The 24394-nt window shown below is 39.7% G+C and overlaps 1 protein-coding gene across 3 annotated transcripts in view; it reads right to left on the bottom strand.

Annotated features, from left to right (window-relative positions):
* Positions 1-585: 585 nt before the first annotated feature.
* fstl4 (follistatin-like 4) overlaps positions 586-24394 on the bottom strand; it is a 232548-nt gene continuing 208739 nt past the window's right edge. For 2 of the 3 annotated variants that reach the window (XM_031308195.2, XM_036008850.1), the window contains exons 10-16: positions 20573-20707; positions 19823-19849; positions 17489-17607; positions 15369-15518; positions 9101-9208; positions 3103-3212; positions 586-2918 (exon numbers count right to left, since the gene is read on the bottom strand). In XM_031308195.2, the coding sequence (XP_031164055.1) occupies positions 2216-2918; positions 3103-3212; positions 9101-9208; positions 15369-15518; positions 17489-17607; positions 19823-19849; positions 20573-20707 (1352 nt within the window). In that variant the 3' untranslated portion in view covers positions 586-2215. The remainder of the gene's footprint in view (positions 2919-3102; positions 3213-9100; positions 9209-15368; positions 15519-17488; positions 17608-19822; positions 19850-20572; positions 20708-24394) is intronic. The other variant, XM_036008851.1, reaches the window with a different exon arrangement.

Below are 24394 nucleotides of genomic sequence, written 5' to 3'. Positions count from 1 at the left end.
TATGTATTAGGAGATGATGATTAATATTTATTTTGGGCTTCTGTTTGTTTTTGGGAAAAACAGATCTACTTCATTCACAAGACTCCAGCTGGATCTACAGTTATTTCTGATCTGTGGATGGCCTTCAGAGATAAGTATGAGTTTAATCTCACATCTTTCGAACATGTTTGACCCGGCAAAAAAGGTCGTCAACTGCAAAATCCTAAAGGCTGTGAGTATTTGTACAATAGAGCTTCCCAAGATCATCCTGGTTCCATGAAGGGACTTCTAGTCATAGTTCCAGTATCTTTATTGTGACTATTATTGCCACTGTTCATCACACCCCCAACCGGCACCGTCAGACACCGCCTACCAAGAGCCTGGGTCTGTCCGAGGTTTCTCCCTAAAGGAAGTTTTCCTCACCACCCAAGGTTTCTGCCTAAAAGGTGAGTTTTTCCTCGCCACTGTCGCACTAAATGCTTGCTCTTGGGGGAATTACTGGAATTGTTGGGTCTTTGTAAATTATAGTATGGTCTAGTCCTACTCTATCTGTAAAGTGTCTTGATCTCTTATGATTTGGTACTATAAATAAAACTGAACTGAATTGAGCATTAGTGGTACTGTTTCTGTAGTACACTGTTTTAGTTGATTTAATTTAACAGTAAATTGACATTGCTTTTGTTTTGGTATACTTCTTTGCTTCTAGCTAATTTGTGCTGGCTACAAAAACCCATTTTAGCCTAATATCTACGAGCCATCAAGTGTGACATCCGAGCTAAGTATTTACTACTGTCTAGAAGCAGAGATGTTAAAAAGACTATGATTCCAGTAATTTCTGTCAATCATTATGATGATTTGTGTAAATGGCAAAAGTTACACAGAAGACAAGTCAACCACAGAGAGACCATATCTGTTATTTTGAAAGAAAAAGAGTTGCTGGTGTTTATTAGGTTAATGCCTTAAGACTAGACTAGATTATTACTGGGTTTTTCAAAAGGTAGGTATACAATTTAGAATAATAATGAGAAAGAAACCTTGTTTTAGTAATTTAACAATCAATATGTATGAAAAAAGGAATGTTTAAAATAGCACAGTGTTGTTTCCTGTGCATATGTGGTTGCTATGCAGATACAAATGACAAATCCGGAAAAAAAACAAATTTTGTTGCGGACTAGACAGAAACCAATAAAAATATATTGCGTTAGTCCTTTAAGTGGAGCTGAATAACTACCACATGGTAAGTATAGTCCACCTGTCTTGGAATTTGATCTTGATGCACGGCTCTCTGGGAGGAAGTATAAATGCTCACAGCCAGTCAGATAGCAGAGTTGATGACACGTTGGCATGGCCTCAGCATATGGGGTCAGCGTCAACCAGAGTTATAACCCTGAGGGAATCTACTAAGTGGCATTTTCAGGCTCTGCAGCACACCTCTGTGCTACAGAATGAATGTGAGAGACAGCGGGGGATAGATTATACCATTGCAAGAGACCACAAGATGTACTGTTCATTTCTGTTTAGGCTTCCTCTGTGAGCGAAACATCCATTGCCGACTAATGGACCAATCAGGCTATTTGGATAGACAATGTAAAATAGAGGGTATTACACATATGCATAAAGCCAATCTCTGCCGGCATGAGGAGAATGAAAGCTTTCAGAGGGAGGATACAGTACAATACCATCACAAAGGCGAATAAACGGATGGGTTGGTTGGTAGCTTTTAAAAGGACTCAGATCACACAACACTAAGGACAGACGGACAGTTTGTGGTGATTATATGCAGCACTGGTGAAAACGACAAACATTGTTGAGATGAACAAAAACGGAAAGCTTTTTACTCTAAAAAAAGTGAGCATTGTGCATAGTTCATAGTTCGTTAATAACCCCTCTTCAGGTACCTATTTGCTGTGATAACATGGAAGGAAGTGCAATAATGTACAATTCTGTATAGTTAAGTGCACATAGATCACTGTTGCACTGAACGGCATTGACACTTTCTCCCAACAGAAATATCACAACAGGGTTTCTTTATGTTTTCTCAATTACTCTATTTTTAAGTGTACTTTTGTTACAATAAACCCAGGCATGTATCCCTCTCGCTCAGTCCCAGGGTTGAGTCCACAACTTATGTTCACATAAATCTTTATATTAGGTAATTTAGCCTGATCTTTCCTTTTTTTCCCATTTCTGTCTGGCCCTAATCCCACGTCTCCGGCTTTCTTTTTTTCTTTTTTACTCATACCTCGCCGACCCAGACAACTGTGTTACCTCTCTTGATGTCTGACACCTCGCAGTGCGGCGTTCTCTGTTTGCCGTTCAGGACAAAGAGGGACTCGGCTGACGGTGTCAACAGGTACTGTCCGAACAAACCGCTGGAGACCACTACTCTGTTGGGGCCTCCCCAGGGCCAGGCTTGGGGGTCCAGGGGCTCCTTGAGGCTTTGGAGAACCTCAGTGCCGCCCGAGGACAGGTCCGCAAATAGCAGGTCCGTGCCTGAGCCTGAGGTGGCGACTACCACATGCTGGTTGGACTCTGTAAAGGAAGGCTGGAAAGCCAGATCAGAGACAGCTACAGGCTCGTCCAGTTCCTGGTTCAGACCCAGCTCTCCCTGGAATGACACTGTCTGTACTATCAGCTTTGAGCTCTGCTGGTCAGGTGTCACAATGTAGCGGCCATCCGGCGACACAAACGGCTGCCCTGTGATGTTTAGATTTGGACCAATCACTGCGTCCGTCACGCTGTCGATGAGGAGCTGGGGCGGGGCTTGCAAGTGACTCTTGCTCTGGCACTGGACGAAGTAGAAGCCGCTCAGATGTGTGTAGGCCATGCTGACGGGTATGCAGCTGTAGTTCTTCAGGCTGATGGTCTTGACGCGGTGGAAGGTCTCCAGGTCAATCTTGTGTACCGCAGGTTCGTTTTTGAGGAAGACAAAGGCAAACCTAAATCGACAAAGTTCAAAGGAAAGGTTAATAGCCTTTCTATTTTCTCTTTTTTTTGGGCAGGCAGTGATTAACACACATCAAGATTCTCATTAGGGATTCTCATTTGCTCTTTACTCCTTCACTTGTAGAAGGTTATGAGGTGGAGGTGGCTGAATGTGTGCAGGTGTGTGTGCTCTTTTACCTAACGTGGGTGATGATGAGGTTGGTTGGAGGAATGAAGAAATCGTTGACCCTCTGGAAAGTTGTGTGGATGGCATGATGTACTTCTCCCACACTGGCTTGAGGAATTACCTGGTAACAATGCATAGAAAATAATGAATAATAAATACCTATGAAAAAGATTATAACCATGACAGCGACATTTTCCTTTTTACAGTCTGTTGGCAGCAGAGACCATCAAAACAATTAACTATATACAGGGAACATTTCTACCAAATAACATTTTTTGTCTCCATTGACCACTTTTTAGAAAACAATTGCAGATTATTATGAAAATAGTTACTACAATTTTGGCCATTTTAGAATATATGCAGCACTGAACTATAAATCTCAGAGTTAAAGTTAAATTTGTGCTGCCCCAATACTGTAATATTGCCTGAGATCTCTTCTGCCTGCCTAGAGAATAAAGCCATTCTACCACCACAATACTAAAGCCAGACTGATACTGGATTAAGTCAGATATTTTTGAGACTTGAGAATTGTATTGGTATATTCGCCAATAGTAAGAAATTGCAGTGCATAAATGTCAAAGAAATGTTAATTGAATGTTAATTTAGAAAAAAAGTATCTCAACTATATAGTTTGTCCATCACAGAGTACTGACAAATGTATGTTTCAGCTCTTACAATTAATTATAGGGATTCTTATGAAAAACATTTACTTTTTAAATTATCAACTATCAATTTCGGTATCAGCGTCAAAACTCAGTTAAGTGTCCTGCTCAAAGAAAAATCTGACTGTTGTGTTAACCCTGTGACCTTTTAGCTTCATCAGAATAAAGGCTCATATCTCAGGTCTTAACAGCCAGAGCTTGTGCAAGTGACATGCCCATATATCCTGGAACAGATAAACATCTACAGTATATGACTTGAGCTGATGAAACGTGGCCCCGCCTCAGTTATCTGATAAAGCATCTTATTCAAAGATGGTTGTCTTAGAAGCACACAGCACAATAAAAGCCCCATATCTCATGTCAAACACCTGGCACTGAATCAGCAGGTTTGTAAAGTGCAAGGGGGGAGTGCATACACTTTTGATGGACTCCCGATGCACCGCCTCGTCCATGACACATGCTTCATCATGCATGCCTGCATGATCAGGTCACAGTCAAGGACAAGTGGTGTTGTTTATGGTACCCACACATGTGAGGGAAGCATTTATTGAAAGCAACCAGTCAACTTCTGCTCCTTCCAGAGTAAAACCAGCTCTTTTCCTTCTGATTTTACAGACTTTATACTCTCAGAGGAACTTGGCTTATTGAAGCAGCTCTAGGTTTAGACACCTAGGCAAATGTTGCTGGAGAGCATATAGAATATTATTTTAAAAAGGAAAGAACTAAGCATAAAATCTATTTTGATGTCTACGCCTACACCACTAAAGCTGAACCTCTACCTGATGCCCAGTGGGGGGCCAGACTCCACACTCCTTCCTCAAATGAAAGGAAATAAAAATAGCAGTTTAAGTTGCAGAGTTGTGTTGCTACACTACTGCAATAATCCTCAAAAGTTCCCTCTCTTTCTCCATCTTCCTGACTATCTCATCCATTTTTAACAAAATAGATCTGCTGGTTTTTCACTGCTCGTCAGACATGAAAAGAATCCTCATTAAAAAAAACAAGTCATTACAACAGAATACAATGACGGCAGTTAATGAGGTTCAATGTAGTATCGCTCATGTATTATTAGGCAGCTGCTGTGGTCTCCAGGGCTGCAGGTGCTCTCAACTTAATGCCACTGGCTTCTCTTTGTCATCACTCATGCTTGGATTTCATATCCACACACTCAGCAACGAGGCCCAATTGAGTTTTACTTGCCCCTGCCTCGCTGGCTGCCCTAATACCTGAGGGGGATTTGGTTCTGACTGAGTAGCTTTTGCTTTTCAACAACATTCAATCTACAGAAGCCTTGAGTAGCTTTTTCTTTTCTTTTTTTACTTTCCCATCTCACTACAGAGCACCCATATACAATGAGACTCATCAAATGCTCCAGTGTATTTGTGTAATTTAGGAAATTCAATAAATCTTACAAGGCACTTTAGTATTATTTTGTTTTCGTACACTGTCCTGGTGGCGCAATAAAGCACATTATGGATTCCCTGGAAGACTCAAAGGCTTGTTGATCAATGTTAAGATCAATGTAGAATTTAAAAAACCTAAACTAATACTTTGTGTTTTACTCCTCCATGTTTATGTCACAAGATTAATAACTGCATGAATAAGAAACACAGGAGGAGACAGATGTTTGCTGACATGCAGATCAGCTATTCATGTATTATACTCTAACACTACATACTTTATTAGGTGCCATCCAATGTCTGCAGATTCATAGTCTTGTTAACTTGTTCTTTCATCAGATATTTATTGTTTTAAGTCATGTTTTTAAATGTTACTTTTTTTTATATTCTTGCTTTATTGGACAGCTTACAGTACAAATGCAACAAAGGACTAGGGAGATTACAGTTATATGGTGTGTGTCTTGCCAGATGCCCCTGATTTATATAATACATTTGCTATTATTAGACTGTTTATTAAGATAAAGTTATAGCAGAAAAACATTCATTGGAGAAGTTCATTTAAGTTTTTGTAGAAAAACATGTTTATATTTCTCAAAGTAAAACATAACTGTTTTGTATCAGTCCCGACATTCAGGTATTGCATCGCCACTCACTTCAATTTAGAACTATTGTATAAAATAATGTGTAAATAATATGGCATTTTGCAAAACAAAGTAACAATGTCTTTCACACAAAGAGAGATAAGACTGACAAGTGATGGGTCAATGAAATGGAAAAACAAAAATAAAAAAAAAAAACGAGGAAACGGGGATAAACCAAATTAAAAAAAAAAGTTTTTAAAATACTGTTTTACGAAAAGATTGTAACTGTGAAAGAAGATGATTAATCAGCCTTAAACATATTTGGCAAACCTAATAGAGAGATAAATGGGGAGAAAACAGAAATACTGTATCCTTGTGTGCACAGAGAAAAACAAAGTGCCCATGAGTTAAATGTCTTGTTGGCACGTAGATGCAGACTGGACTGACAGTCTGAAAGGCCACGTTTCTCTCTGCCCGGCAGAGATTCCTCCATTTGTCCTCTCTAATGAATTGACAATCACATTCCCTCTGATGTTTACACAAAGATATTGAGCCATTCTAAAACGTAGCTGCTTAAAAATACCACAAACACCAAGCTGACCTCACACACACACACACACACACACACACATGTTTGTTTCACTATCTTTGTGGGGACCCGTCATTGACATAATGCATTCCCTAGCCCCTTACCCTAACCTTAACCATCACAACTAAATGCCTAACCTTAACCCTTACCCTCACCCTAACCATAACCTAATTCTAACCCTAATCCTAAAACCAAGTCTTAACCCTCAAACAGCCCTTTAACCTTGTGGGGTGCAGCATTTTGGGCCCCACAAGGCTGTGCAGACCCCACAAGTATACTGTATTCCCCGGTTTTTGGACCCCACGAATATAGTAAAACAAGCACACACACACACACACACACACACACACACACACACACACACACACACACACACACACACACACACACACACACACAATCTGCTGAAGCGAAGCTGTGCTGCTGGTAGTGACAGACTGCTGCTGAACAGGTCAATTACTTTCAGTCCAAATGATAATGACATGATCAGACCATTTATTTGTGGTGTGATCCACATGGCCTCCAATCCATTATGCAGTTTCCCTGCAATTGCATTTTTGAGCGATTCATCCCCTGCTCACTAATTATTCATTACTCTTGAAGAACTGCAGGAAGGGGGGAAATGAATACAATGAAAAAACACAAAAATGTGTTTTCTGCAGTTCAGGCAGCAGCCACAAAATGGAGAAATGGTATGCAAAGCTGCTCTCTGCTACTCTGATTGTTTCAATTATACGAGGAGTGAATAGTTTTGCTTGTGATGAAAAACATTTTTCTTATGGAATTTTCTGCTTCATTTAAGACAATAACCTCTGAGAGAAGTTTAAAAAACAACTCCAACATAAACACCATGAGAGTGCACCTTAACTGAGACAGCTACACAGGAAGAAATCCCCTGCTAGTACATTTACACTCCATAAAGAAAAGGTACAAAACTGAATGCACACACACATGCGGGCTACTTGGCCATGCAGATTGTAAATCAGTAAAAAACTGTTAAAACCCACACACAGGTGGTTATCTTTTCACTACTTTGTGTTCCCACACCATAGTGGCACCTTGATATCCAAATCAATCTATCATTAGTCTCTTTTAAAAACTTTGGAAATAACAGTACAAACTTAAAGCTATAGTGCGTAGTTTCTGTCGCCCCCATGAGGAATTCTAAGTAATGACAACAAAACTGTTAGTGCCTCCACATGATACAAGCCTTTCGTGACCGTGCACCCCCTAAAGCTTTAAGCATTACATAGGACCATTTGACAAAAGACTACAGTACCATACGCAACCAAAGATTATCTATCAAAAATTCACATGAAACCAATAGTGTTCAAAACCAACAATGCAAACAGCACCAGAAAAATGATCATTTATATATATATTTTCTGAATACAAAATGAGTAATTTCACTCCAAAGATCCTCTTAATAATCATACATTTGAGAGTGCAATCCCCATAATGAATAGACACAGCACATCCCACAGTAAAGACTGAACACAACACCTCACATGATTATACGGGGATTCGTCGCTCCAATGGGACAAAGCAGAACAATAAACATGTTTGTGTCTATTACAGAGATTACAATGGGATCCCTTGGTGGCTTTACTCATGGCACTGTCCACACACACACACACACACACACACACACACACACACACACAATCATACTCTCCCCTCGGGCACCAGCTCTGTTCCCTTTCCCCTCCCCTCCACCTCCTCGACCCTCTCTGCATCCTCCTCTCTCTTCCCTCGCCTCACCCAATCCCCCGAGGTGGATTAAATACAACCACACCTGTGATCATTTCTCATTTGTGAAGCCTCCAACACCAGTGGTCCAAAGGGACACCAGGTACAAGCCGACAGCATTGCAGCTGTGAATTGCTGTTTTGCTGGCTTGGGAAATGCTCTAAAACATACATAGATTAGCTGTTGTCACGCAAATACTTATCACATAAACAGGGAACGCTAGTACACAACGGAGCTCAATTAATTATGAGGCTCCGTTTTCCTCGCTTGGTGAACTTTCGACAGTTTATATAGATTATATTCTTCCAGGAATATAATCGCTCATCAGAGTTCACAAATACACACAGCAAAAGTAGGTGTGAGGTGATGTAGTAATAAAACATTAATAAATAAGGGCTTTTTTGTATTTTAAAAGCTGCACTTGGCTGGATTTTATGTAAATAATCACCAGCCTGATTTTAAATTGAGGCTGCAATAGCGATTAACTTCCTGTACTTTAATAAACTGTTTCATTATGGTTCACGATTTCAAACATTTTGTGTACGGGAAGGGACAAAACAAAACTCAAGACTTAGGATACAAAAGTATATCCTAAACAGTAGGGGTGGGGGGAAAAAATCAATACAGCATAGTATTGCAATGTTTTCCGTGGCAATATTTTTTCGATAAACAGATGCCAAGTATCAATCTTTTATTATATATGTGTAGGTCAGTTTGTCTGCTTGAAAATAAGCAGTAAAATTGAAGTGAGATGAACAAACAGAAATTTATCTTTTTAGATAAAACAGATGTTGACAATGTTTCCTTTCGGGGACATCATTTGAAATTAAGGAAAATTTGAAGTTGGAAAAAAGGTAATAAATTGCAATATATCGCAGAATATTGCAATATGTTTAAAATCGCAATCGCATATCGTGAGGCCTCTGGTGATTCCCGCCCCTACTCAGCACTCAACACAAACTACAGCAAAACTAAACTGCTATTAGCTGAGAGAGCTCATTAGCATTACACACACAAAACATTCTTACCTGTAGGGTTGGGTGTGTTCTGTCCATATCCCCCCATGTTAGGACCCACACCTGGTCATGCGACTTGTCATAGAGCATCTTAACTGGAAGTGGATCTGTTGTTACTGCCTAGAAGAGATGGACAGGGCAAGGATTTAAATGAATTGTTCTTTGATCAATTGAATATAATTGAAGTTCTGTCTATTGGTGCTAAAAAGTCACAAAAGCCCAGCTGATATTTATGTAAAGTCACAGAAACATGTCAATTACTCACACACATCACAATGAACGGTCATTAAAATATCAAATAGTGGAATCGGGCAAAATGTCCGTACGTCTGTACATCTGTAAAATGTCCTGCTCAGTACATATATCGGTCACAATTCCTTAATAACAAAACTTCAGCAATCCTAGTTAACAATAAGAAAAAAAACTGCTAATTTTTCATTCATCTTTTTAAACTCTTTGTGCTGGCCTCAAAAATCCAATATCAGTTGGGGTTTAGTCCCTAACACCTTAATACCATTGCTAACCTAAGGCTTGGCAACTGGGAGACCAGGGTTTGCGTCGTCGTCGGACTACCCCACCAGTAAGAGTCCTTTAGCAAGAACCCCTAATGCTTTGTTTGCCTACCACAAATATAAAAAAGAGGTAAACATCAGATGGTTTGAAAACAGATGATTTGGGGCCAACAAACTAATACACGGGAGCAAAAAACTGGACCTTGTTGAATGCAAAAAACTCATGTAAGGACTACGGATATGTAAAAGATCACAGGCCAGTTTCCCAAAATCTATTTGCAAATGCTGCTTACACGCAGATTTTAAACGGTGCCATTTCACAACTTGAAAATGTATCTGCAATTTACAGTCCTCGTGCATGCTCACAAATGGTTTGCAAGTTAGGTGCTTGTTTTAATTAGTTAAATGTGTTGAAAGTTGTTGCAAATTTGGTGAAACAGGCCCCAGCACACTACTTAACAATCCTTTACCCAACAATGAAACATACTCAGTACTTTCAAGATGTGATAACTGCTCACCCCTAAGTAGGTGTAAATGCCAGAGAGTGAAGGAAAAAGTTGACAGCATGTGCACTTTTACAGACTTACTGGTGGAGAGCTTTTTTAGTGAGGATATCTGACACACATCAGATGAAATAACAGAAAGAATACAGAATAACTTGCAGAAATAGTAAAAGGAAAGAATAGAACAGGCAGACAGGAACAAAGGACAGATGTGGGGGTGGGGTGTATTCAACCTCAGGTCTGCTGCAATGTCAACAACACAGAATAACACAATCCATTACCCTGCTTCTGGCTGGGTGGACAGGGAGCTGCTGACACCCTCACCAGTGGAGCGAGACCACGAGCTCTGTGTTCAGTAATGGGAGGTCCAGCCCTCTGCTCTGCACTGGTCAGCTAAGTGTCAACTCAGCATGTGTGTATGTACAGTAAGTGGAGATGGTGGACTGCATGTCTGAATTTGCCTTTGCGTGCATTTAGCTTCCTACATGATGGGAGCAGAGGTAAAGCTGAGGTCAGGCTGCTATGCAGCAGACTGGGAGGCAGTGGACAAGATTTTGTGATTAGTTACAAATAGATTTGTGTCCACCTCTAAAAGTCCAAGTTGGAATTAAGGATATATTTGTAACAAATAAATGTTGATGTGATATTAGACGATATGAGCAACCTTTAGGTTTTATAAAGGTTTTGACGAGAGTTGTGTGTTTGCTTGTTTGCAGTAAACACAAAAAGAACTGAGCAGCTATCAGGAGAAGTGATGGCTAGAATGACGTCTTAATAGCTGGTTTCATTTTAAATCCGGTTCCTTGTCGGTAAATATACCCACATTAGCAAAATTCTAACACAACACACAACACTTTTTTTTCAAAGCTCAATGCGGAAAACATTTAAGCAGCAGCTTCCCGTTTTTAGCTGGTGCTGACCGTCGCTTTTTGCGATAACATCAGCTGTAGCACTGATGCTGTAAAGGCGGATGTTTAACTTTTGGTGTTGTCTAGTTAATGTGCTCTTTGCAAAGCAGGCAGGTGTCTGTACTCAACCAAGCAAGGTTATTTGTGAAGTAAAAGAAATATCTTTCTCTAACACCAATGAATGGACTGTGTGTTTCTGTCCCTTTGATACAGAGTAACTCAATCCATTGCAAATACATCCTTAAATAAAAAAAAGACCCTGCTTTTAACTACTACTGGAAATACCTCATTCGTAAACAAAAACAGGCTAAGAAAAACAGGGCCCAAGTTGTAGCCCACAGCCTATCTCACTGAATCCATGATCACATTATAATTCCTGTTGACAAAGCCTTTTGGAAACTGTAGTTAAAAAACTACAAAGTAAGACAAGAAATAATAATAAATGGCATTTCCGAGTAACATATTCTAAAAAATAACAATATATAAGACATGTAGTGACTCTGCTAACAGTCTGCAACTAAATACGATCATATCAATGATTTAAGCCCATCAACTTCTGAATCAGGACCTTGTTTTACTTTACCGACTTGCAAATGTTAAAAGCTTTATGAGATTTGATTAAGGATTTGAGAAGTTTCAGATTCAATAAAATGCTATCAAACCTCAACTCTGAAAAAAAACTGTGATTGTTCATAGGTGAACTGATAAAGTAGAGCTCCAGCTACAGAAACTCAACAGAAAATCCAATGTGATAGATGTTAAAGTTTGCTTGTCAGGAAGTCCGGAACAGAAACCTCCCAGCAATAAGGGTATTACCAAAACAGAAGTAAGTACACACGGGTGCCACATATTAACAATTTCATCCTTCAGGAAACCAGAATATCTTTAATAATCTTTTTACTTCAAAGAACACGTTTCTGAAACTGTTTGCAACAACATGCTCATTTGGGCTAAGAGGAGAAAAAAAAAAGCACAACTGAAACCTAGGTGACAACTGCATGCCGCCTCCCACCGATTTACAAAAGAAACTACCATAGTGTGTTAAAGTGACTATATAACCAGAGGTCATTACCATCTGGCTCTCTTTTCAATTAGCCAATGTGCCATTTGTTTTCATACCCAGTGGGAGGCTTAGCTGGCACAGGTCTGACACATCAGAGTCAAGGTTAAATCCCTTTGTTGAAAAAGATAACAAAAGGTGCCATTTACTTGTGTGCAACACCATGAAAGCCTTTATTAGTGTAGCTTCTCCGCATATTTACAGCCGCAATCTAGTGTCTGCTGAAAATCATGAAAAGTATGAAGCATTTTTAAATGTGCACAAGACAACTTTTCGCTATAGTGAGCAAAAGCATGTGTTGATAAAGAACCCAAGAGTAGTAAAGGATCGGCAATCTGTGCTTCTCTAGGATCTAAATTTCTGCTTTTTTCTAGATTAAGTTACTATTTAGGAGACATACGTTGTGTTTTACACCAGCAGCAACAACACTTTCTACTTTGTTACAGTCCATGTTTATGAGTACAGACACTTACATTGGGTGTATTTCTAGGAATAAATCTTGCTGCTTTAATCTCACATTTAAAGGAAAGTGTTGATCACCATCTTTTTTGTAAATATGGCAATCTAGTGTCCATGCATGTCCTACATACGCTTCCTGATTACTGTTTGGTCACCTCTGTGAGGATAATAAATGCCGCATTCTGACGTTACCATTAAAAAAATGAAAGCGATTGTTTTGTTCCTGCCTTCCTTCTGTCAGTAGATAAAGTGCATTCATTGTTGTCTGCCATCTTCTCTCTTGCTTTGAAGGCCACTGTTGAAAGCAAGCTACCAATGTGCTTTGTAAAAAAAAAAAATAAAATTGGAGGATGCATTAACCTCCTGCACCCAAAGGGCAGGGAGGTTATTCAAGAAAGAGAGAGGGGGAGAGGCAAGCGAGCGATAGGGTGATCAAGGGATGGAAAGACATACAATTAGACATTTTACAGTGTTGGAGGGAGAAAGAGAGAAAAGGGGCAACTGGTGAGCCACAATACACCAAAGGTCACAACCTGAACTTTAAATGTTGTGAGAACATCTTATGTGCAATAACACACCTTTGTTTCTCCTCCTATTAGGCCTATATCACATCACATTCTTTTCCTTTGCTTGTGATTATATTTTTGACTGAAAAAAAAGAACTATTATAAGTCCTAGTGCATTTGGTCTGGTTTTAATTAAAACAAGTGGAGCTAATATCTCTAAGTATGTTGACATATTGTCATTTAAAAAACAAAACTCTTAAATAAGTGACATTATTGATAAAATTGGAGTGTTAAATAACATCACTTTTTGGGGCGCCCTGGTAGCTCACCTGGTTGAGTGTGCACCCAATGTACCAAGGCTCAGTCCTTACCACAGTGGCCCAGGTTTGAGTCTGACCCGCGGACCTTTGCTGCATGTCACCCCCCATCTTTCTAACCCTCTTTCCTGTCTTCATCTGTCATATGAATTAAAGGCCAAAAAGCCCCCCCCCAAAAAAAATAAAAAAATAAAAAAAATCTAAAGAAAATAAAATAAATATCACTTTAAACCTTAAACTGATAACAAGGTCAAGTCACAGGTTTATAATGGCAGTTTTCCCCTGCTACCTGGTGTCTCTCTCATTCTCTCTACTCAGACTTTCACTTATCTCCTTTCTCCCCTCCCACCTCCTTCTCCTTCTCCTTGAGTTAGGCCTATTTCCTCTCATCCCGTACCTCAATATAAATGATGTTGACCCTGGGAAGAACCCCTGAGGGATTCAGTCTCTAAACAGCCGTTACAGGCAAGATGAATGGGGAGGCAGCGAGAACCCACCTGGGCACCATATTGTATCAGGCGCTTGAGGTGCATTTGATTTATTTTACCTTGCATGTGGTCTTCTTACATCGGTGGCAGTTCAATAGCGTGGCAAGTTAAATCGAATGCACCTCACAGTGGTGATGCTGTTTGAAATGTAGCCAAACATTGGCTGCATGGATGCATATCGACTGGATATGTATACTTCGAGTTTCGAATGTATGCTTTGTGTAGAAAAATAAACTTGGACCAGTAACACAGAAGTCACATTCATGCCTCACTGTTTGTATTTTCAAATAATATGTTTCACTTTCACCAGAAAAAGACTGAGGATGAGAACCAACCGATGTGTAAACATAATCCTGTCCCAGATAAAGAGTCTGGCTGCGGTTGCAAGAGTGTAAACCTCCCAAAATCCAATAAAGAGCAGAACAGAGCCACTCATGTTACCCTAAAGTCTAGTATAGTAGCATCCATGACAAGCTTTCACAGTAAGGGAATACTACACAGTGGATGTGCACCAGCCCACTCGTCCGATACCATCGTCAAATTCGCGGATGACACAACCATCATCGGGCTTATCTCGGGGGGAGATGAGTCTGCATATAGGGACGAGGTACAGAGGCTATCGAACTGGTGTTCAGTGAATAACCTACACTGAACACCACTAAAACAAAGGAGATGATACTGGACTTCCAGAAGAAGCGTGACAGACAAAAAATCAAGTAATCACTGCCATACTGCAATCCACTAAGCACTTGCTGCCCTTTAAATACTTTTATATTTATTGTATTTCTTTGTATCTGAATGTCCTTTGTCTTGTGTTTTTATGTTGTTGTTTTTTTATGTTTTATGCATCACCTGAGTGCCACAACTAATTTTGTTGCATTCCTATGCAAGGACAATAAAGGCTTTCTGATTCTGATGTCAGTTTGAGCAGAGCTTTTTCTAATGTAACCTATAATCTGATAACGCTAACATAGTTGGACAAAGATCCAAGTTTTTTTGCAGATACTCCAAAACAAAATTAACACTGGGTATCTGCCGATACAGGGTACATAAAGAGCACTTATTTACTTACATGTTAATTAAATATGTATCTACTGAAATAACAGCTGTAGCCTACTTCAATGTATTGTTCATTAGCTACTTGATAAAAAGCTCAAATTATTGATATGAATGAAAGTTTAACTGGGAGAATGAGACTCTTGAAACTGATGTGAAACAAATCAGCTAGAGTGGCGCTTCTTCCCTCAAATGATCTTTGGATGAGCATAGACACCGGCAGCAGAGAGCACTTTAAACAGACAACAGACACGTGTAACGTCCTGTCATCAAGTTACTCGCGGAACTGACAGTTGATATTGTTTGTCATTTTAACCAGTGAAAGCTACTTCTGTCAACATTTAACTTTGCCAATATACAAAGTTTTCTGCACAAGTTTCATAACATCAGTCATTAACTTATAGATGAATAATTTCTCAGATGTTCTGGGACTTTGGTGTGTTTGACAGGCCTGATATCTGCTCCACCCACCTGCACCACCTTCTGTGCTTGAATATCGACAACCAGCAGTCGGCTCAGGAGGGGCTGCGTCACGTAGATGTACTTATCCCTGATGTTAACTGCTGAGGACCACACGCAGTGCTGAGGTGACACCCCCTCACCTTTAGGGCACATCTCCTCCTGAGAAGAACCAACAGAGAACAGAGAGGATGATGGGAGGAGGAAGAGAGCAACAGAGGGAGGAAAAGGTTGGCAAGATTTCCTGGTGTGTCATAGATCAGCAGTATGATGCATTTTACTCTGGGCAATGATTCAAAATTTTGGGTTATCTACGTTCATTTGAATCGCATTGTGATGATGACATCGTTCTATCAGTTTACAAAATACTTTTACATGGTATGCGGATAACAGCTGGAAGTCACAGCTTTTTTCATTATTGCTTTATCTGTTAACTATGTATTCAATTAAATATTGTTTAGTCCATACAATTCAAAACAAAAATGTTTGAATTTCTTGTTTTGTCAAAACAGTCTAAAAGCCAAAGATGAATAATATAAATAGTATAAAACTGAAAAGAACTACACTACAAATCCTCACCTCTACTTACAAAAAAACTATGCATCTTTCAAAATTGTTTGTTGATTAATTTTCTGTCAGTAGACTAATTTGATTACTAAATGCACTTATTGTGATATACATTTATATTGGAAAAATATTCTCATTAATGCAAGGCAAGTTTATTTGTAACACACCTTTCAACAACAAGGCAAATCAAAGGGCTTTACATGAGACAGAAAGAAAGACAAGACAATGTAAAGTGACATAAATAGGATTAAAAAAATAGCAAAGTGAAGTAGAATATACAAATAAGATGAATAAGAATAATAAAAAATACAGCGCAGCTACAGTGCAGTGCATGATATGAATAAATAGTCCCAATTACATTTAATAAAGTTTATGTGTTAAGCCTTGATTTAAAAGGACTGAACTATTGATACAATAATATTAATTTCAACCATACAATGCAGTCCTACCAAAGGTGCATACAGATGTCTTTAGTACTGCATGCTTTATTCCAATAATACTGTTCTTATTGATGCTACTAATAATAGTCATAATGAGATTTTGCATTAGTTTGAAAACCACCAAATTCATAAACCACAACTCAAGTAACAAATCACAGGCCCTGCAGCCTGCCGTCTTTGCTGACAACACATTTATGCACACTCCCTCACACACACTACGTATACTGGTGTGTTATTACTAACACACACACACACACACACACACACACACACACACACACACACAGGTTATGTTAGAGTTTCCACCTCCTCTCCACCTCACAAAAGTGGAGAAAGTGCTGTTTACAGCAGGAACTGGCTAACACATGGCTTATTGAGTTTGTATTGATCTCTAATACAATTACAGGGCCCTGTAAAACCCAAATCCCTCAGAGAACAAGCAACTTTTACAATCCAAAGCCCATTGCTCTGGGAGGGGGATGTTCTCCAGTGGATTAAAAACCTCAGGGTCTGTAGTATAGACTCTATACAGTCTATTGGTTCGAGCTGTTGACTAATGGACACAAGTAATCCCATTACATTAGTAAGGTGAGGTGCCCTACTATGAGAACAGGAAGAGGAGGAAAAGGAACGATGGCCTTCATTTTGCTGGAATTTCCTTTCACACTGAAATTCTACTGAATAACTATAGAATATAATAAGATAGATAGGAAAAAGATTCTAATGGATAATTGTCCCATTGAAGAACACAACACCTGGTACCCAACAGTGCTTGTTTGGATTATGGTACAACAACCTAATTAAGACCTGTTACTGAATGGGGAGGAAGATGCTCTTTGTGGTGTACCTGATGTGTCATGACCGTGTGAGTGCCTCCCCTAATGTAAAAACTAAGTGACATTATTCTGCCTTGCACATAATTTGATTTTGAAATGCATTAGCTCAGCAGTTACAACGCTGCCATCCTGAAATGTATTTAGTAATATATGGAGGAAATTTGAAACTAAAATATAGGCTACTCTTTACCTGACATGGCCATTTTTTAATGTGCTTTAATCTTGTTGAATCTATTACACCTTTAAATCACGAGAGCAAAAAAAAAAAAAAGGCATAACGTGCACTTACATAGGTAGCAACAATCCTCTCTGTCCGCTTCATGTGTCTGCGTATCTCACATTCACTTGGCTGAAGAACAGTGATGCCCTCATCAGAAAACACATAGAACATATTTCCCACACTCAACCCTGGAAGAGAAGACAGGAAGACAGAAAAGTGTTGACAAACGTGCTTTAAAAAACAAAAAACAATTAAAAACAGCAGAAAATCCTGCTCCTATTTTATCTGACATTTGTGATGGGCATTTCAATTTTCCTGCTTGAGGACTCCTGTTAGCATGCTATCGCGTTGTGTGTGGATATGGGCAGTGTGTGGCTGCGAGCCTTTTTGACAAATGCCTACAAAGGGCCCTGTCAGCAATATGTCCACAACATACGGTCGCAAGAAGCATCACATTAAAAGTACTGTCTGTAAGAAGAAACATTTCACATCTTGTCATGTAAACAGATGCTGATGAGTTAGCAAGTATCAGAGTCTGATGTTGAGGCATTTGGATAAGCAACAAGCTATTACTGCTGTCAGGAATACATCACATGAGCAGAGATGATAAGCACAAGCGCATAAGCACATAAACACACTTGCAGTATGCATAGACTATGATAATGATTGATTTGTCAGGCTGGTGGGACATCAGTTTTGCACTTAACGCTGTGAAATAAACATAGTCCACCAGAGAACACACTGTCAGAAAAACACAAAACATACTATATATGCATGCAATCCATGTATGAACACGGACACACAAACATGCACTTGCTCACACACAAAACACACTGGGCCAGATGTACGTACATTTGCGAAAGTAGCGTTATCAGCGCCGTGGCCAACCCACAGAAAGCGCACGCTGTGATACTTCAGCGCATCCAGCTTTTCAAGACCCCAAATGTGCGCTCAATCACCCCCCTCGTCTGAATGTGTGCCCGTTTGTAATTTTGCTGAGCTGCTGCTGTTGGGTTGTGTATTGTTCATTAGCCATGGTTGTTATTTCGGCATTAGTGGTGGGAAAATGTATGTATTGACTAGTGCGTTGTAGCAAAGCGTTAAGTACTTGTGCTATGATACGGCTGAGTGCAGACTGCGATATTCCCACTGCGGATGCTATGACTGTTTGAAATGATTCTGATGCCAATATTTGTAATGTAACGAGGAGTTTAACAACTGCTAGAATGGAATGTGAACGCTGAGTCGGAGATTCTGTGTCATCTTTGATTTCTTAACTGTAATATTGCATGGCTGCTTAATCTGTAACGCTTAATGATTTCGTGTTCACTCAACTGAAAAAGTGTGATCCTTGTGGCAAAAATCTTTTCAGCTCGTCTCCTTGGCCTATGTCTTCGTCTTGCTCGGATTACTGCTGCCATTTCACCAGGAGGCATATGCGAGGAAACTCGCTTGCGGCTGGTTTACACCTGCTTTTAAGAGGCGGAGAATTTTCACCGCAAAATAGAGTCGCGCTTTCACGGGCGTTTTTTGTACATACCGCGGAATACATAATTAGGCGCACTTTACGCTTCCCCTCCCATCTCTTTATGGGAAACTCCCACTTTCCCCTTGACCCTCCCGTGAATGCATATGCATGACATGGAAAAGCGCAATTTGCCATTTTCAGTCCCCGCGACAAGCAGTCTGCGCTTTTACCTCAGTGTGGCCTGTTTGTACATACCGCGCACGTTGCGAAACATATACGCCTGAAGTGGGCGCAAAAGCGTTGGTACATCTGGCCCACTGTGTTAATGATGCAACCCAGAGTGCTGATGAGTGCTCACAAATAATTGTAGTGCTTACACTGTATTCTAAACCACGCTGTTATCTTTTGGTTCTGTGGTAAACCTGATGTGGTGATGATATATATAAAACATTGTGTTTGTATTGCACTCTAAACCACAGCAGGTTTCCCAGCGCAGTGGTACAACTGTACTTGTGGCCGTGCTGATGTGGTTATAATATAGGTATATATAGTATAAAGACAGGATGGATTTGTATACTGCTGAAAACCACAATGTTGTTTTCCTTGTAGCCACCACACTGGGTTTGGGCTATTATCTGCAAAATGCATAAAATTCATGCTTCTTTGTAAGTGTTTACTCCCCAGGTGATCTAACAAACAGATTAGAAAGCACTCCAGCAAAAGGATGAAACACCTTGGGCATGCATGGAAGAAAGCAAGATTTTTAAATTAAAGTTTTGCTGGGGAGAACACAACTTGGTGATTCTTCTAGACAGTACCGCAAACATCTTGGAAAGTGTAGTAATCCAGCTACAGGCCCTGAAGAGCTACATAACATGCCCCCATTTCCTTATTCACAAGAGCACAAAAGCGTTTTGAGTAATGTAATGTATTACCTTCTTCTCTCCACAGAATGTTTGCAACTGCAGATTCAGTCATCGAGCAATAGAAAGGAAAGGGGGGGGGGGGGGGGGGGGGGGATGGAACAGGGGTAAAACATTAAATCACCTTGTGAAAAAAAGATAAATATCTTTCAAGAAACAGAAGGGGTGATTGCTCTCATGCCATGCCAAGACAAAACTAAACTAAACATATTTGACAGCTACAAAGTGTTCCTCACTGCTATTGACAGGAGCATATTTCCTCCTAAATCAAGAGATCACTCAGAAGTCATTGATTATTCTGTTTAATTTCAAAAAGACTCTTCCTAGGTGGAAATGGTTAACTCTTCACAATGATGCAATCCAATGAAACGACCAACCACCAAATATCAAAGAATCATAAAATATGTGATTTTAGTGCTTGTCCCCCGCTATAAAATATGGCATAAAATGAGCAACTGTGCTGCCTGACTTTCATTTTTGGTTCTGAACTGCCCACCTCAGTTGGGATGGGACAATATCAAGCTGATATTGTGTCCTCTGATCTCAGCATTACTATAAAAGAGTTATGTCTTTGTGTAACTTACATCACTTAAATACTGCTTACAATTGTGTCTAACAGGCAGCCATGCAATTAGGATTTATGCTAGCATACAAAATCTCTTTCTGCAAACAGAGGTGTGAGGACTTCTTTTTAGCATAATCTTTGACAGAGATTTTTGTCAAACCTTGTACAGTAAAAGTTGAAATTTGACAATGACTTACGGGTCTTCTTGGCCGAGTCTTCAACAAACAGAGAGGAAATATCCTCGTCCACTCCCACCTCGTTCTTGGCAATGCAGGTATAGGCTCCGGTGTCCTCGTACCGGACACTGCCAAGAAAGAGCTCACTACCATTTGCTACAGGAAGAGAGGAAACAAAAGGAAAGTTTGTTGTTGCTGAATTATTTTAAATCTTTATGGAGTACACTACATATACATTTGGAAAAAATGCATTAATAATACAAAGCTTCCCAACAACCATTTCTGGCGTGGATTCTTCCAGATTCTAGACTGTTGACTCCGTCAGTTTAGTTTGTTTGAGTGAAACTTATTATCACCCTCAGATGCACACAAAATATCTGGACCAGACTAACTGAAAATTATATTGCTCTTTTTGATAAGAAAAGGTAAAAACAGAAGGTAAACATGAAAACAAAAAACATTCAGCTTTAGAGTTGTTTGAATTTTACTCTTCTGTTTAGTTTAACTAAAAACCTAAATATAGCTACCCAAATAAATACATTCAAATGTACTTTAATACTTGATCTCTGGTGTGATAAAATGCTGTTGAACCCCAGTCCTGTATGTGTGTAGGAGTCATCTGACAGAAACTGCAAAAATTATGCCAAACTGTGTTTGTACTGTATATCCATATGTATGCCACACACAAAACAACAAATGTTCAGAACAAAACCAAGCAATATAAAAAGCTTGTGTGGATATGTTATAAACATCTGAGAAAGTAAACAACGGTAAGGGCAAACGCACATATATCATGTTTTGCTTAAGGTATATTTCAGATTTGTTTTGGGTGCAAATAATGCTTACTCTTAAGCCATTAAGTCAGTGATGGAGTACTCGAGTCCTGGACTCGGACTCGAGAATCTATTCTCTGGACTCGTGACTTGACTTGGACTCGCGGACTGATGACTTCGGACTCAAGAATATATAAAATCGGACTTGAGCATTCAGACGTTGGATGAAGTTTCTGACTAAATAAGTTATAAAAATTGCATATAAGATGTTACACTTTTCCTGTTTTGGGCTCCAAGACTGGCCGGGAAGCAGCTGGGGAGACGTTCCATCCAGAGCTGATGTTCTTTTGGGGGTAACACCCTTTACTTCACCGACAGTATGATGAGCAAAAGATGAAGCCACCATGTCTTGAGAAGCTTCTTGTTTATTGTTAACTGTTAACTCACTTTACATCGTCTTTGGGATCACTTTTTTTTTTTCTCTCACTTTTTCCTCACAGCCACACATTCGCTTCTTAGTCGGACACCGCTACCGTTCGCTCTCCTTGCTTGACAAGACACTCGCTGACGTCACTCACTTAACGCTGCATTCTCGCTCTTACTTTCACTACTCTTGTAACAAAGGAATTGATATTGATATATGCAACCGTAGTGCATGATTCACGGGCTCCCTACTACACATTCACATTTGGAAAATGCAGAGATGCGCCCCAGATCGTGAAGTTCACCTACACAGATTTTACATCCAATGCTGGAAAAAGCACCGCTAAATGTTGTTTAGAAAAGTCAGTAAATAAACTCCCTTTGCAATCATGAAAGTGGTGTCATTTTTGTTTAATGTATACCCTCTTTTAATAGTTTATCAGCTCTTTAAAAGGTGCCAGAGTGGAGAAATGTAGGCAGTCTTGGAATTCAACGCAGACTCAACCTTGACGACTCGACTTGGACTCGAACACTGGGGACTTGAGACTCGACCCTGACTCAAACTCAGGTAATGGTGACTCGACTTGGACTCGGAATCTATCACTGGGGACTCGAGACTCGATTCGGACTCTACAGTTGGTGACTCGACTACAACACTGCATTAAGTTTCAACATCTTTTACTTCAACATGACAATTCATACTTTAAATGTCTTACATTCTACTTCAATAGCCTAGCTTCACACATTTTCCCCCCACATACTATTCAATGCTGCATTGTTTGCCTCAAGTGGCAGCTGCAAGTGACATAAAATGGAAGCGACAGGTGATGTTGGATGTTAAAACACAGAGGTTATCGTCGGGAGCAGACTCTCTGATGTTTGCTGCAGCATCAAGCTCTGTGATGTACAGCTGCACTCTGATCCTTCCTGTACTGTATGGAGCTCTACATTGAACAACACACACTCTACAGCATGGGGGGAGTGAATGATGTTGGGTGTCACTGTGGTGCGCTAACAGGCCATGTTTTGCAAGAACATAAAAGAAAGCTTTAGATTTTATCCCTTTCTGTACATCTCTTGAAGTATCAATAGCAGCTAAGAACTTCTAGAACATTCACACTCTGCCACTCTCAGTCTCTCCATCCGGTTAAATTTCTTCTTTCCTACCTGTTAAAACTTAAAGCTAACATACTGTAATTGTTTGTCGTCCTGCAGGAACAATATTTATCAAACAGCAATAAAGCCGAAGCTTGCAAAAAACAACAGGTTGTTCCCTTTTTTATGTTTAAAATGATCTCTAACTTCTAATTTATGACTACTGGGTTGTAAAATAACAAGACTTTAAAGGAGTTGACGCAAAGCTCACATTAGTGTCTTTTGGATTCTGATAATAATTCTCTTTTATCAAGGAAAAGTGTGAAATGCTTTCAAGTGAAAAGTGCCTTAAAGCAGGTCTTCATAGAATGAGACACCACTTTAATTACTTCTAATTCATAATTATGTTCTGATCAATTCTTATTAAAAACCACTGAATCAACCACTCAAAAAATTAGCTTTTTTATCCTATTTTTGCAAGCTTGTAGCAGTTTGTGATGACAGGGATTTTCAATATTTGTTTCCCCTAAATGAGGACTTTAAGTCTTCCTAACTCCTACCCATGGGCTTATTACTGCAAGGGCAAATGTAGCATGTGCCTGTGCCCAGGAGTCAATGGGGCTATAATCAATATTTGCATATTAACAATGGATCACAAGACTATTTGCATGTGAAAAGGATTAAACCAACAGGTAATTTACTTTCATTTAAAACTATGCAGTTTTGTCATAGCGCTACAACGGTTTATAGCATCTTTCAGCTAATTGTTTTAGTTTTTCGGCCTGCAACTGTTTGGTTCACACTCAGCATTGTTTTTGGCTGGAACAGGCAGCTGTTTTCAGCTCTAAAAGCTTTGTGCACACACTGTAGACTACCTGCTTTACACCAAACTAAGACAGATTTAGCAACTAGCTGATGAACGTAGTTAACAGCTACAGTGAAGAGCCAGATATTTCCAGATATCGTCATATCAACTTAGAAGGTGATAATATGTCAGTGTTGTGTTTACAGCTTGCTTACACTGCCCCCAAGTGAAAAAAAAATCTATTATTGCATTCAACATTAAAAAACATCCTGAGCAGCTAAAATACAGACAGGATCAAAGTGATTTGACTTTTACATTATTTTATGCTTGGTGTCAGCAATGTAATGCACCAAAATAATCATCAAATGTGCACCATTATATACATGGTGTGTGTAGGTTACTGGACCCTGTGCTATTGTGCACCCCAATTCCTTTGTGCTGGCAGAGACTGCTCACCGCACCCTGGGGCCATAGTCATAACAATCCGTCTATGATCCTATTTGACATGTTGTAAGTTGCTTTCATGACACTTCAGATGTTTTCCTCTGTGGGCTACTAAACCAGTCAAAATGCATTTAGCTGACAGTTTTCACTCAACACAGCCACAAACGTAGCTTGCAGCCACCCAATGCCCTTGATCGAGGGATTTGATTGTAGTGATAAGGAAAATGTGTTGAGCCTTCTTCCCTCAATGCATCTAGGTCAGAAAAATGATCTATAATGTCACATGTCAAGGTACTGTATCCC

This window comes from Sander lucioperca, chromosome 13 (assembly GCF_008315115.2).
Source record: "Sander lucioperca isolate FBNREF2018 chromosome 13, SLUC_FBN_1.2, whole genome shotgun sequence".
Taxonomy (NCBI): domain Eukaryota; kingdom Metazoa; phylum Chordata; class Actinopteri; order Perciformes; family Percidae; genus Sander; species Sander lucioperca.
The sequence above is the reverse complement of the archived record's forward strand: the minus strand, read 5'-3'. Positions and strand labels throughout refer to the sequence as shown.